Genomic DNA, 15,145 nt, shown 5'->3' with positions numbered 1-15,145 from the left:
AACTAAAAGGGTTTTCCAACACACGTTTTTCAGAGTCACATACTGTAGTGTTCACAGAAGCAGAGTTAGTGACAGAATCAAATAGAGAACCACAGGACACAAAATGCTCATTAAAGCAATTGAGCATAGTAGCCCAAATACTTAACAACATATGCAATAGTGTTACTCACAGTACACACTTGTTGGGTTGTGGTGGCAGCAGGCTAAGTTTCTCATACATAGCTCACTACTTATCTGCATCAACCATAATATTCAGGGTTGATCTCACACACAATCTTACCCTCCCTTTTCAACAACACCTCGAGATAGTTTTACTCCTCTTTGGACAACTTGTTCCAACTGCTTACATTTATCGTGCAAGTGCAATATTGTCTGAAATAATAACAATATTACTTTGTTTTCTTAATAGAAAACACATATGCACAGGGTCAGAAGACCTGACATTACAAATAACCTGCGATTCATCAAACTTTACCACAGCTCTGCTTCTGTTTGCATAGACAGATGAGCCAACTAGAAAGAGAGTTAAGTTACTAATGTGGTTTTGAATGTGAAGACAAAGCACATAAGGAAAGTGCCTTTGATATACATGTTTATTGATTGTTAAAATATCTTACATTGTTTGCATTTTTGCTATTAATAAAAGAGCGTTCATTATCCGCAATATCCTTCATACATAGCTACTGTTCACTTTTATGTAAAAAATAGCATAGGCTAAAGAAAACTGTATGACATTTACAAACAACCCAATAAAGAACATTTGCTGCTGAACATCTATTAAACTGTTTTGTTGAATAATGTTCATATTGTTACCACTATTTTATCCTCAAGTTAACATTATGTCAAGCTGACGGGAAAGTCAAGAGTTAGCACACAGGCCTGGTTTCTATTCATCCAGTATTGTGAAAGTTCCTCTTTTATCCTCCTTTTTTTGTGGTTATCCTTCTCGTTACAGTCTCAATGGTTAGCTTTCAAGATTTCAAACCTTGAGAGATATTTGTTACTGCAAATGGCGCAAGATCGAACATATATGTCACTTAGTTTCCAAATAAATCTTCAGTTGCAAGTTCCACATACCTGAGTGGAATAGGCCTACTATCAGAATAACTATTACTGATTTGTTTTAGGTTAAAAATGCATGATGAGACAAGCAAAAGAAAAAAGTTTCAACAAATACTTAACTATTGGACCGGCGGCTTAAGACAAAACTTAAAAAACAGTTTGGACAATTTCTCTGGTAAAACACATTTAAACTGCTGGTTTAATGCTTCATTTAGTGAGATAAACAATGTCTGAATTAGCTGGCAGAACGCCTACATATATACAAAACGGAGAATATGAGTAAGCCATTTCACTATGTGGACAAATGGCTTTTTGTTCCTTCCCTTCCAGCACAAGAAACTAATTTATGATGTAGCAAACCATACTTTAAATTAAACTTGACTCTTAATTCATATTATATTCCCTTGCTCTGTTGAATAATAATCCAGTAGATGATAAACAATGACGGGAAACTGACCTGTTGACACAGTTCCTCCTTTTACTCAGAGGAAGAGTGCTGAGAGGGGATGCTAGCTAAATGCTATATTTAACCTGCGCTCTGCTAGCTAATGGCAGTCATGAACTAAAGAAACAACAACTGCTCCTTTCCCCTCCCGCATTGTGTGCATGTGAACTTCTTCTGGGAACATTTCTACCCTTATGCTGAGATCATGTAACAATAGGTAATGGATGGTTTTAAGAGTTACTGTAAAATACATTTTAAACTAGCATATGTGGTAGCAGTTTATCATTGTTGGACAGCACCAAGCTATTTCATGCTGTGGCACAAAGTCAATGTGTCAATTATTTAAAACCTGTTTGACATTGCTGATAGTGAGTGCTGAAAGCGAAGCAACAGTAGGCTACAGTTTGTTCACTACGAAAATACCTGATTTCTCTGACAGCTGAACACCCCAAAGTATCTATTTGCAAAATATCATCTTACTGGTTTTTGAATTTTTCGCAGACATACCGGTCATACCCTAATAACACTGTCAGTCCTCTAAACGTGTACAGCTCCAGGACAGGACTGGACAGGATAACTGGTCACGAGCAGGATCATTTTGAACAAAATGATATACTCTGGTGAAGGTAAAACACAAACTCAAGTAACAGGATAACATCTCCACTAACAGAACTTTGCTTTCTATTCACTGAAAAGAGTAGTAACAGCAGAAAGGATTACAACACAGCAACAAAAGAAAGGCTTCCTTGTTGAAACTATCATACAGAACAGAGTACGGGATTACTTATAAGAAGGGGAGAGTGCATGCTAAACACAAGTAGAAATAAAAAAAGAGCCAAGATTAATGTCAATGTTACCTGTTACGACATGTTCAAAAGGAGTCCTCTTCAGTGGCAAAACAACAACCGTAAACACACGCATGCACACCGGAGGAGAGGGAAGGATAAAGGAGGAGGAAAGGAGGAGGAAATGACCAGTCGCAAGAAGGTGGGAGGAGGCAGTGAAGCGCACTAACAAGGAAACATCAGAGCGAGTGAATGTGTGCTCTTAAAAAGCTACAAAAAGTTTGAAGGTAGTACCTGGTAACAACCACTACAGTCTTTTCTTTCCCCATTTAGTTTTCACTCTCTCTATTTCCTTGAGTCACTCAGACAGGCTAATGAGGAGGGTTTTAAACCGCTCCGTTTTGTTCTTCATTGTAACTTCCTCCCTCTCTCTCTACAGCTAGTTTCCCTTTCAAAGCACAGACAGAGATCATGCATATGTTGCTCATAATAGAAGTACTCCTGACTGAGGATAGGCCTAGGCTTCTTTCCCCTTACTGGTGGCAAGACACAGATAACATCTTGCATGTGATCACCAGGAAGTACACAAAAAGACCTGATAAAGACTTGCTACCCTTTTAATCTAGTAGAAGAAGAACAGTTTGCAAAAGAAAAAAAATGCATTCTCTTAAAAACATTTCTTTGCACATCCACAATTTTGCAAACACATAAATGTCCACAAAGAGAAAAACACAAAAATGACCAGTGCAAATTATTTAAATCCTGCATGATGCAATGCATTTCACACATGTACACAGTGTAGGAGTATAAAAGTTCAGACAAAGTAACCATAGATCCTTTGAACAAAACACACACGCATGTGCAACCACAAATACACACATCAGATGTACACACATTTCCGTGTTGAATGAGCCACAAAGCTAGGTCCACTCCGTCAGTCAATGTTCTTCAGCCTTTCAGTTTCAGGAAGTGTCTAGTTTTTATTTCAGGAAGTGTTTCAAAGTCACCAATTATATGTTTTGTGACTTAACTGATTCTTAAGAGATGCAAGAATCCCTTTTGTCCAATAGGGGGCAGTACAATCCTTTAAGAACTAATACAAGTGTAGAGTTGAGATTCTTGAAAATGTTTTAACAAACACACAATCAAACTATCACTTATCAAATCATTTAAAGCTGTCTTTATCCTTTAATACAGCACCCTTACTCACTCAGACAAAGAGCATGTTATTATATCTTACTATCAAAGCAGTTGTAAGTTAACCCACATATACTGTAGTACTAATGGCAAAACATGTACTTTAAATGGGATGGAAAACTTATACCCTAACTATTGTCCTGTAAAGAGTTGCACTTTAATAAAACAGGGAAGAGGGGGAGGGATTAACTGGAAAAAAGTAGTCTTACCTGTGAGTTCTGGGAGAGTGTGCAGGTAGCCGTTGTGGGATTGGTGGAGGGCCTTTAGGTACCACCCCTACCTTTGGAGGAAGAGGTGGAGCACTTATTCCATCGCTTTGGGGAGCAGTGGGGAATTCGGGTGACGTTTTTCTTCCTCCATCACTCCCCAAATGATGGGCAGGCGGCTGAATGTCTAATGTCTGAGGCCGAGTTCGGGCAGACGGGGTTTCAGCAGGAGGGAGAGGGAGAGGTGCATGTGTGGGGGAACTATGAAACACTGATTTGCTCTGTACAGTTGGGGTTTTAACTGCATGTCTGTCCAGTTTAGGAGAAACAGGGGTTTGAGCAGCAGACGAGGGGCTCAGGGGGGACGAGAAGCACTGTGGAGGGCAGTTGGGGGTGCTTCGTGGAGGGACAGGGGGCAAAGAAGGGTCAGCAGTTGGAGAAATAACTTGGCTTGGGTCACAGTCGTCTGGAGCACTAGAGCGAAATCTGGTCCTTTCTTTAGGCACAGGCCTCCAACTCTCTCTATCTCCTCCACCGTCCCTCTCCTCCTCCTTCCCTTCTCGAGGTGCCGTTTGTCTTTGTTCAGGAACTGGCTTCTTCTCTTCTGCTTCTCCGCTCTCCTCTTTCATCCTGTGCACCTGGCGCTCCCTGGGGACTGGTTTATTTCTCTCCCTGGGTGTAGGTCTTGATGTCTCTCCATCTCTTAACTCCCTTTCCTTAGGGACAGGTGTATCTTCCACTGGGATAGGCACAGGTCTTTCTCTCTGCAACACTTTGGGGGGTTCCGTTTCCTCCGGTCTCCGGTCTCTCTCAAGCGATACGATGTAAGAGTATGTGTCAAATTGTGCGTCGCTCTTAGCATGTGTTTTGTTCAGGCTAGCCAGAATGCGTCTCTGGTGCCCTGGCAGGGTGATGCCCATCTGATCCAGTGTTTCGGATGTGAGGTTGCGACATTGTTGAAACGATGCTAGCCCGGCGCTCCGAAAAGCCTCGGAATACTGCTCCAGACGAAGAACGCTTAACCAGTCCCACACAGTCAAACAGGATTCAGACATGACTGGCGTGTGTGAGTGCAGCATGTGGGAGGGGAAGTCTACGTCCGCAGAGAAAATGCAGACCTCAGATCATGGCCTGTTGAAGAAAACATGTATTAACAAAAAGCACTCCATCCTTTTGAGGTTATAAATGGTTTAATAAAGTGTTTTCAAATGGGACACAATTAAACACAAACATGCATCAGCTCGAAACAAAGACGTTCTTCCTAAAAATTCATAATTGTGCATCACTGGTCTGATTATATACCAGATGATGAAAGATACTTCCTTTGTTCTTAACTAATTTGGGAAATCATGCATTGAGAAATGTTATGTTATGCTTCCCGAAAGACAAATACTGATGATTAACATTTATGATGACGGAAGTATACATATGAGAGTTGGATATGTTTATAGACTGTAGTGTCAAGGTGTGATGAATTGCCCTCAGGGTTGGTGACTAACTAGTCGCTTAAAGAGGAAGTTGTGTTGACGCTTCGTCAGTAAGATCCCCCAATCATTTTGAAATGCATTGTCATTCTCAACAGTACTTGTGCTCACGTTGAGGTCTATAGACAGCTTTAAAAAAGATAATAAAGAAACCTTTGATTCAGAAACTGCTTAAATCAAATGATCATATTTTATTTCAGTGACTTAGAAGGTGCCACTCATTCGAGGCAAACATATATGAGTGTTGTGTACGCATACAAGCACATATTTTGAAAAAGGAACCACTTAACTTGAAGATTATTCCTTTTGACCAGCACCTTCACACAACAGCCCACAATTGGGAGGAAGTGTAGTTGACACAACAAGTATTGGCACACAACGCACGTCCACACAGACTCACCCAATTCTCTCTTCATCTCTCGAACACACACTTGAATGTGGATTCAAGATAGGCTTCCCAGAAAGCAACCCCATATTTATCCATTTGCACTCTCTCAACGTGCACTCCACTCTAGGTTTCAGTTTCTAATGCTGTGTCACTTTAAAATATGAATAATGAACATGTGACCGTGTTTGAACTGTTCAGGTATGAGGATGTCTGTATGAAGTTTTCACACGAGCCACAATACCTTAATAAGGAAACAGGGAATATCCAGCTGCAGTCACATGACGCAAACCCGCCTGCCTGTGAGAAATAGCTAAGAGAGGACTATTGTTGTTGTTGTTGTGATGCAGAAAGAATAGCTACAGCATGTCAAAAACATCAATAAAGATCAACCTGATAATACTTACACTGCATTCACACTATTTTATCTCAGCCTTGTACTTTGACCACAGGGGAAGCCGATTGTTTTAAGACCGAACCACAAACAGTCTAAGTCTCACCTAAACACCAACACATACTTTAATGTGGGAGCCTATGAACTGAATATTCATTGTGGGGACCTGTTAATGTGCCTAGGATGACAATAATGAGCACGTTGTATAATACTAATCTTATTTATAAAGCACTTTTCAATATTATGTAAAAAACGATATCAAAGTTAAAGGATTTGCAGAAAAATTATAATAAGGAACAAACTCTTGGATTTAGAAAACAAATAAAAAGTGCAAAACATAGATGCTAAAATTAGGATATTAAAGGTCCCATGTCATGGCCATTTCTACTGATCATAATTCCATTGTTGAGGTATACTCAAATTGATTTATATTGTGCAATTTTCTAAAATCACATTGGTTTCTCATACAGCATCTCTGTATAGTATGTGTATTCACTATCTGTCCTAAACGGCTTGTTGGAGTTCCTGCAGTACCTGAACTATAAAGTTAGTACTTCTGTTTAATAAATGTAGACTTCCTTTTATTTTCTAAAGTTTCCAGCCGGCATTTTCCTCTGTTCACGTCTTCCTCGCTCCATCGTTTTCTGCACTCCCTCTCTCTCACTCACTCAGAAAGCTGCCAATAACAGGGTCTCTGTGCTGCCTTCACAATGGGGCATTCTGGTTCACACACACACACACACACACACACACACACACACACACACACACACACACACACACACACACACACACACACACACACACACACACACACACACACACACACACACACACACACACACACACACACACACACACACACACACACACACACACACACACACACACACACACACACACCACACACACACACACACACACACACACACACACACACACACACACACACACACACACACACACACACACACACACACACACACACACACACACACACACACACACACACACACACACACACACACACACACACACACACACACACACACACACACACACACACACACACACACACACACACACACACTAAAAAACAGTGCTCACCTAACAACATTGTGTTTGTGGAGTTAGCGGGGGCTGTGTTTCAGGCCTCATATCCCCTTTCAATTTTACACAAAAACAGCAAGCCAGGTTGTTCCATATTCCGTGTTGGCAGACATCAGGTTAAACACTGCTGAATGAAAATACGTTGAGTGATTTCTATGAAAAATGCAACAAACTGGATCTCCCATTAATATTTATTATGGGTTCTCAACAACAACTTGGCACATTACTGATCAGAGAAACACATGACCTGGTCTCCTGCCCTCATTGCATACATAACACTCACATACCGTTAAGTGACTGTTGAAACTAACAGCGTGAAGTATGTCACAAGGCTAAAAAAGTATTTCTCATACTCATTTATACTTGCGTGACCTTCATTCTAATTCCACTGCCTGAATTTGTGCACACATTTTAAGGATGTGTGTACACAAAATAATGTTCAGCGACAATTGCTTACCCGTCACTATGACAGCCTTCAGTTAACTTGCTGACAATAAAATAAATATTACTTCTGAGGTAGCTGTGGTGGAGTGAGCTGGTTTTAAATTAGTCACAGATAAAAATAAATATTCAAGTGGACACGAAGCACAAAAAGTGTGTACATCAATTAAACAGATTGCCACTCCATAACTCCACAAGTATTAATCTATAAATGCAAAGACTGTAGCACAAATGACTTTATGTTGTAAATGGAAGTTAAACTGAGTAGAGTCCCCAACTTTGGTTGAATTTCACAATCAATAGAGAAATGTTGTAACAAAAAAGTGTTTCTAATGTCATACACACACACTGATCTGCACTCATGTTATGTACTAAAACCCATGTCTACTGAGACATATACAATGATGTTACAATGACAGAAATTATGACATGGAATTCAGTCGATTATAATATGCTAATATTATGGATAATTTAGTCTAATTAATTCTGAACACTGTTTAAATTTGCAACGGGAGCTGAATAATGATGATGTGATGACAGCTAATCCACTTTAATTTGTATTTATCACAAAATGATGTCCAGCTGTCTCCTCTACCATTCTGCAGTCATGATGTATAATAAATACCAACAGACTAGAAAATGTGGAGAATTTAAAACCTGCGTTATCAGTGACTTCCACATAAAATACTGTTATAGAACAAGGACATAGAAATACCTTCTTCTTTCTGGCAGTCTTACACATGAGTGTTTTGACATATCGACACATTTCTAACATTGTGTTAGAGTACCACAGATAGAAGAAGGCAGAATATTAATAAAGAGGGTTTTTTTGTGATTCAAACAAGATCATGTAATATGATGCAGGCTTAAGTACACCTCAGAAAGGACAATGATCTACAGACAATTCCTTGGACTTCATGGCTTGGTTTCCATCCTTATTCCATTTTGGAATAAGGCTTTAGCATAACGAAATGTGGGAAAAGTGAAGGGGTATGAATATTTTCCGGATGCACTGTACATACATGTTTGTACTATTTAATAAAAGAAGGGAACAGTATGACTTCCAATAAAACCTGCCGATCTACAAAAACATTGTAATTTTTCTTTTGACTTTTACCTTGTGTAACAGTTGTAAATATGCAGTGGGGTTTATTTGTAAATGATTTTGTATAATCACACCAATTCTGTGTTTTATATTAAGTAATTCTGTGTTCTTCATTTTATTGAATGTTCAATACCTGACAAGGTCGGAGATCAGTGGGTGGAACCTCTGAAGTGTGGTCGCTGTGCTCAGAAGATTATTGTTGTGAGGACTTTTAGCAGTGTTCCTCACCCTAAAACGCTTTCTGCCTTTTCTCAGAGGACATCATGTCCTCGTGAGGACAGACAATACGACCACAATATCGTATATAAACCGCCAAGGGGGTTTGCGTTCTCTCCAGTTACACATGCTGGCACGCAAACTGATCTTATGGAGCGGTGGACGTCTCCTCTCTCTGAGAGCGACGCACGTACCAGGAGTGATGAACGTCGGGCAGTTCTACTGTCCAGAGGTGCACCACTATACGCAGACTGGACTCTACATCCAAGGATTGTGAGTCAGCTGTGGGTGCGTTACGGCAAAGCCGCGGTAGATCTGTTCGCATCAAAAGAAAATGCTCAATGTCAGCTGTTCTTTTCAATGCGCGATCTAAATGCACCGTTAGGCGTGGACGCGCACGTTTGGCCTCCGGGCCTTCTGTACGCGTTCCCACCCCTGGCTCCTGATAGCTCCGCCCTAGCCCGCAATGTACTGGCTGGCGGAGATATATCAGCTGCTGTGCGGGCAGCCATGGCAGCCCCCACTACGCAGGGACATACTGTGAGGCGGGGGGGGGGCGATCTTTCACCCACGCCCAGAGCGCTGGGCAATATGGGTCTGGCCCGTGAGTGGTACAATCTGAATACAGTGGGACTCCCTCAGAAGGTGATAAACACTATTCAGAGTGCGAGAGCTTCCTCCACCAGGTCCCTCTATGACTGTAAGTGGAGGGTGTTTGAGGAGTGGTGCCTTCAAAAAAAGGACATCTCTTTTCAATGTCCTGTCGGGGTGATTTTATCATCTCTACAGGACCTGATTGATAAACACAGAGCTTTCTCTACGATCAAAGTGTACCTGGCTGCTATTGCTGCATGCCATGTGGGCTTTGAGGGAAAGACGGCTAGCCAACATCCTTTGGTATGCCGTTTTATAAAAGGGGCTTGCCCAATTGACATTGAGGCATTTCCTCCGCCGCTGTGTTCCTCCGGGGAACAGCGGCCGGATGTGCTGTGTCTAGTCCGTGCTTTACGCACCTATATGGACAGATCAAAAGATTTTCGTCATAATGACCAACTCTTTGTGTCCTGGGCTAACCCTCAGAAGGGCAAGCCTGTTACTAAGCAACGGCTCTCCCACTGGATTGTGGAGGCAATTGCTTTGGCCTATACGCGTCAGGGTTTGCAGGCACCTTCGGGTCGGCGTGCTCATTCGACTCGTGGTCTGGCTACATCCTGGGCTTTGTTCAAGGGTGTTTCCATCCAAGACATCTGTGCAGCAGCGAGCTGGTCCTCGCCGCTCACTTTTGTCCGCTTTTACAGGCTAGACGTCTCTGCTCCTAGTGTGACCCGAGCAGTGCTGGGCACCTTGTTGAGTCAGAGCTCTACCTGTTAAATTCTGGTTGGTTTGGTGAATTTCGAGATAAGCTCGCCTGGCAATACGGGAGCTACAATATCCCATAGTGAGACATCGAACGGAGTGTTATGAATGAGAACTATAGGTTACTTACGTAACCCCAGTCATCAGAGTAACATGTCGTGAGATGTCTCACCAGACGGCCCTCCTTGCTATGGTGAAGCGAGAAGAGGTGCTTATTTTGAATGACGCATGCGATGTAGCGCAAGCTACTTATAGGGGGTGGATTCCCCTGACGCTGACGTCAAGATCACCAGCCAATCAGGATTGGCGTAATGAGATTGATGCTTCTGTTTGCTCCGCGATGAGGCGCATCCCATAGTGAGACATCTCACTACATGTTACTCTGAAATTGGGTTACGTAAGTAACCTATAGTTTCCAGTACAGGACAGTAAAAAGGGTTTGAAGGACCATTATGCAGTTTGATACTTCTAATAGGTAGGCCATGTTTTGTGTTGCCCTTTTTTACAATTAATTGGTAGCTTTTAAAATGATACACAGGTTATTTGATCAGTTCTCAAATGCAAAACAGCCCCAGCACATCCCATGCCATGCTTAATTTCTCTAATTCAGTTTCATTAACTTCACTGCAAAATGGTGTGCCTGTGGGACAGCAGAATAACTTCTGTTTAACCACGGTAGATCATTATTATCGTGGTCGCGAAAGCTCTGTGAGGACTCTGAACTGTGCACTAATTATTGTAAAAACCAATTTAAAGGGTCTACTGAGCAAACCAGTCATGCATAACCTACTCTATTCTAAGGTATTTAGCCCACATGAAAAATGTCTTCCTCTACAACTGCATTAACATATCACTGGAAAGGAAAAACTCACAGTTTCCACTTATTAAAAAGCATATTCAAACAGTTTCACTATTGATCTTATCATCTTGAATAAACTCCACATACAGGAGCCCTGCCTTAGATTGAAAAAAAAAGCAGAAATAAGTGTTTGAAAAACAAACTTGAGACAGGGTTTCAGTAATCTGTTGAATCTACACTGTTAAAAGTTCCTACCTGGAAAATAATGTAAAATCCCAGATAACCCCACCTGTCACAATTCCACCTGCTAGATTCACAAATCACAATGTGGGGAAGGCATACGATTAAATCAAATTACTCCATCTTTATGTTAAAACATGAGATTTAATTGTCAATGTATCCATGCTCCCAGTTTATAAATAATGAATTCCACTGGGGATAAACAGCCCAGTGTAGGCAGTGCTATTTCCTCTCCACTTTTCCCACAAAAAGAAGAGAGCAGCTGAGAAAAACAACATCTAACAAGTTAGCCAAAGCATGCTCGCGAATCATTACTCGATTAAGTGTTAAATTGTTCAAAGCAGATGACGGTAGACTCACACAAAGTTGAATACTTGGTCAGTGTCACATCACATTTCTGGTGTAGCCTGTGAGGTTTATGCTGTTAAATTAGCGTCTATTTTTATCAGCAGTTGTGGGAAAGTTTCTCTTTTTCATAAAAGTTGTGAATTCTTGTCATTTACTTACCTTGTCAAGTCTTTGCAAGTGTTCAACTGTCCTGAAATACACAGGCGTTTTGTTTTTTTGAGGGGAAAATAGCGGACACAACTGCGACGCAAAATAGCGGATAAGATTTTTCTCGCGGATAAAAAGCAGCAGTGGCAGCAACAATTTACACAGACAGCAAGTGTCAAGCTGAAGTAAAAGGTGAACTGTTTCCGGTTTTATATTTAAAAAATAAATACACACATCAACGTTCTATCATGTGGCGTTTTATTTTGAAGGATAGGAATAGTGTTTTCCCGGGGTTTCTGTGGTTATTTGGATGCAGAAAATTGCAAAACTTCCTTATGGCCGTCATGTGACCATCAGAACAGAATGGACTGCCCACTCTGTTTTCATGTAAATGCCCTTTAACTAGATATTATTTATTAATCACTTTACTTCACCTTAACAAACATATCATTTATAAACGCACATGCTTGCAAACGTAGAGACATTTTATCTGCAAAAAATGTTTCAAGTAACAACAAAATGCTTGTTGTTCCAAATTAAAGTGAGTCAGTCATCTCTAATGTAAGAGGAATGTGTATGTTGACAAAAACAAGGATTAGAACATGCAAAAGGGATGGGAACAGTAAAAGGAGTTATTTGTGAAGAAGTTTGGAAAAGGAAATAGAAAACATTGTACACTTACAGTGTGTGTCATAGTATAGTATGTGTATACTGTATTTATGTTGGGTTACACAAATTACCCAAGATCATTTATATTACCCCAAAAAAATGTTGGGGTAATAAAAATCAATCAGTGTAAATACATTAAATGAGAAGTGTACAAAATAAACAATACAAAGGGGTTGGTGTAATAGGCTAATGTTTCACCCTACACATTTCGGTCAGTAAACACTTACCACACATTTTTTTAAATGTGCATACGAGTTGTAAAGGTTAGAAATGGCCGTAATATCCTAAACTAAAACATAACTAAGAAATATAACTCGCCCAATAAATGGTATAAATCCCTGTATAGCTAAATATCGAAGTATTATCAGAGAAAATAATAATGAAATGATTAACTTTCTATTGTATACACACAATAAATTACAAAACACACACAGTATAAACATGACCCACAGGATGTGGATGTCTTCTTAATTTTCCTCTTTGAGAAATAGTGTTTAAATGTTAACATATTTCCTAACATATAGTGAATTTAATTGTTTACATACTTTTATTTGACAAAATAATTGAAATAACCTCACCACCACTTAGAACAACAACAAACAGTAAAACTATAAGCAATGTCTATTTAATTGCATACAATCAAAGTCAACTGTATTGTCAATCTTCCAGTTTGTGTGTACAGACAGAGAGATCGAAATACTGTTTCCCACAATCCCGAATATAAAAACAAATGTCTATAAAATATAAAAATATGTGTGCAAATATTTGTATATATACATATACATGTGCACACATTTAAAAAGAAATGTGTCTTTGACTGTGTAAATATATATAATAATCCAATCCTGTGGAGCAATGAAGATGATATGAACTGGTTTAATCTACAGCACTGCGTTCAGATGTTTGTGCAGAGGTTGCAGTGATGTGGCATTCATATCAAGTATTGAATCAGACACGCTTCCGACCGGCTGCAGTTGTAAGCTCCAGTTGGAACCAGAAGAGGGCAACCACTCACCACTGAGATTTAGAGCCTTATAGATGGAGAGAGAATTTCAAAAGGCATCATGTTACAAATTTAAATAAAGCACATCATAATAAAGGACGACCAGCCTTTATAGTAGAAAGAGAATACTGCATGTAAATAATTGTTACATTATTGAAGAGTTCTTTTGATTGAATTTCAGCACCAGTAAAGAGAGACAGCAAGATGAAAGCAACTGAGAGCGAGAGAGGCTGGCATGTAATAAAAGACATAAACTACACTACATTTTGACCTGTAACAGTCCCATCTGAGTCTAACAGGATCCAACCATATAGTATATGAATTAAACATATCCTTAAAGTTTACATGAATTTAAAAGGCCACATTTGTCACTGCCTAACATGTTTTTGGAGAGTTGAAGGGGAAACATGCCCAGTATTTTACCTTTGTGTTTGTGTCACATTATGTGATTCTTTGTGTTATCATTCGTTAAGTTTAGTGCACCATGAATAAAAAGGTCACAACACTAATACAAGGTGAATGTAATATTCAAGCATTGTGGAGGCTGGATGAACAACACACTGACTCTGTGACAAGACAGCAACGCCAACGTATTATTCATTTTATTTCTGACCTCGGGGAAATATTAGGGAACTGTGTCGGTAAGATTAGAGTGTGTAAAGGAGATTGAAAAAGGAAGAAGGAGAGGAGATGAAAGGTGACAGATGGAATGGGATGACAAAAAGGTGAAAAGGGAAAGGGAGAGAACAGGGTTAAAGTTAAAATGAGAAAAGTTAAAGTTAAAGTTAAAATGAGAGTAAAAAAGAGAAAAGGAAAGCAAAATCAGGAATAAATAAAGAGACAGGATAGGACACATGTTTTAGATTAAGAAAACGGTGAAAGGATGAGATAAACGAGAGGGATCAGAACAGAAAATATGGGGGTGACATGAGGATAGGAAAGAACTGTAGCAGAGAGGATCAAAGGAGAAGAGAGCCCTGGATGAGGAGTAGATGAAAGGATTGACAAGAGGATGAAGAGACAGGAAGAGGAAAATAAAAAGAGGCGTGGGGAAATTGAGGATCAGGGCAGGGGCGAGAATCTAAGAAGTGGAGGGTGCTGGAACGGAGAAGAGGAGGTGGGGTTGTGATGAGTCATCGGCAGACTTTCAGCCCTGTGGGCCGGGTTTCTGTGGGGGTGGCAGTGTGACACATATGCAGAAACACACACAGAGGGATGCCTGCCTTCGTGCTGCGCATACGTCTCCTCCTGCTGTGGAGGCGGCTGGGAGACAATGCAGGGATGCCACTGGGACATACCGTTTACACACTCTTTTCCTCTGACACACACATGCACAAAATGAGGATGGTTCAGGGAGAGGCCTCATTAGCACTCTGAGGACGGATGGATGGTTTTAAACATGGGCAGAGCTGGAAAATAGTCGATGCAGCTGTAGGAAAAAAGAGCTGAGCTGCATGCACCTCCTGCCTTTCTGCAACACTCACACATTCTTTCTTCCATCATTCATAATTTATTAGGTGGTGCATATGCAGAGGCGGATGTCAGAAAAAGGGAACTTTCAGAGAAGATGACATGCGAACAATTTATGTTAAGGCATGACGTTAACATGGCTTCGTTCCTGTTTCTGAGGCACTCACAGGCAGAGATAGCTTCATGGACCTTCAAATATTTATCTTTCTAATGTTCGTCCAATATGCTTATGTTCTTAAACCATACAATGAAGGCATGGGAGCTTGTGTGAGGAAAGACAAGC

At 40.4% G+C, this 15,145-nt stretch overlaps 1 protein-coding gene across 1 annotated transcript; it reads right to left on the bottom strand.

Annotated features, from left to right (window-relative positions):
• Nucleotides 1-3,679: 3,679 nt before the first annotated feature.
• On the bottom strand, nt 3,680-11,884 carry LOC117457751 (arf-GAP with Rho-GAP domain, ANK repeat and PH domain-containing protein 1-like). Its single transcript, XM_034097974.2, has 2 exons — nt 11,733-11,884; nt 3,680-4,826 (listed from the first exon to the last, which is right to left on the bottom strand). Exon 2 carries the CDS (start codon nt 4,772-4,774, stop codon nt 3,695-3,697), a length of 1,080 nt encoding a protein of 359 aa, XP_033953865.1. The 5' UTR covers nt 4,775-4,826; nt 11,733-11,884; the 3' UTR covers nt 3,680-3,694.
• Between the last annotated feature and the right edge of the window lie 3,261 nt (nt 11,885-15,145).

Source organism: Pseudochaenichthys georgianus, chromosome 13 (assembly GCF_902827115.2).
Source record: "Pseudochaenichthys georgianus chromosome 13, fPseGeo1.2, whole genome shotgun sequence".
In the NCBI taxonomy this organism is placed as follows: Eukaryota; Metazoa; Chordata; class Actinopteri; order Perciformes; family Channichthyidae; genus Pseudochaenichthys; species Pseudochaenichthys georgianus.
This window is presented reverse-complemented; position numbering and strand designations above follow the sequence as displayed.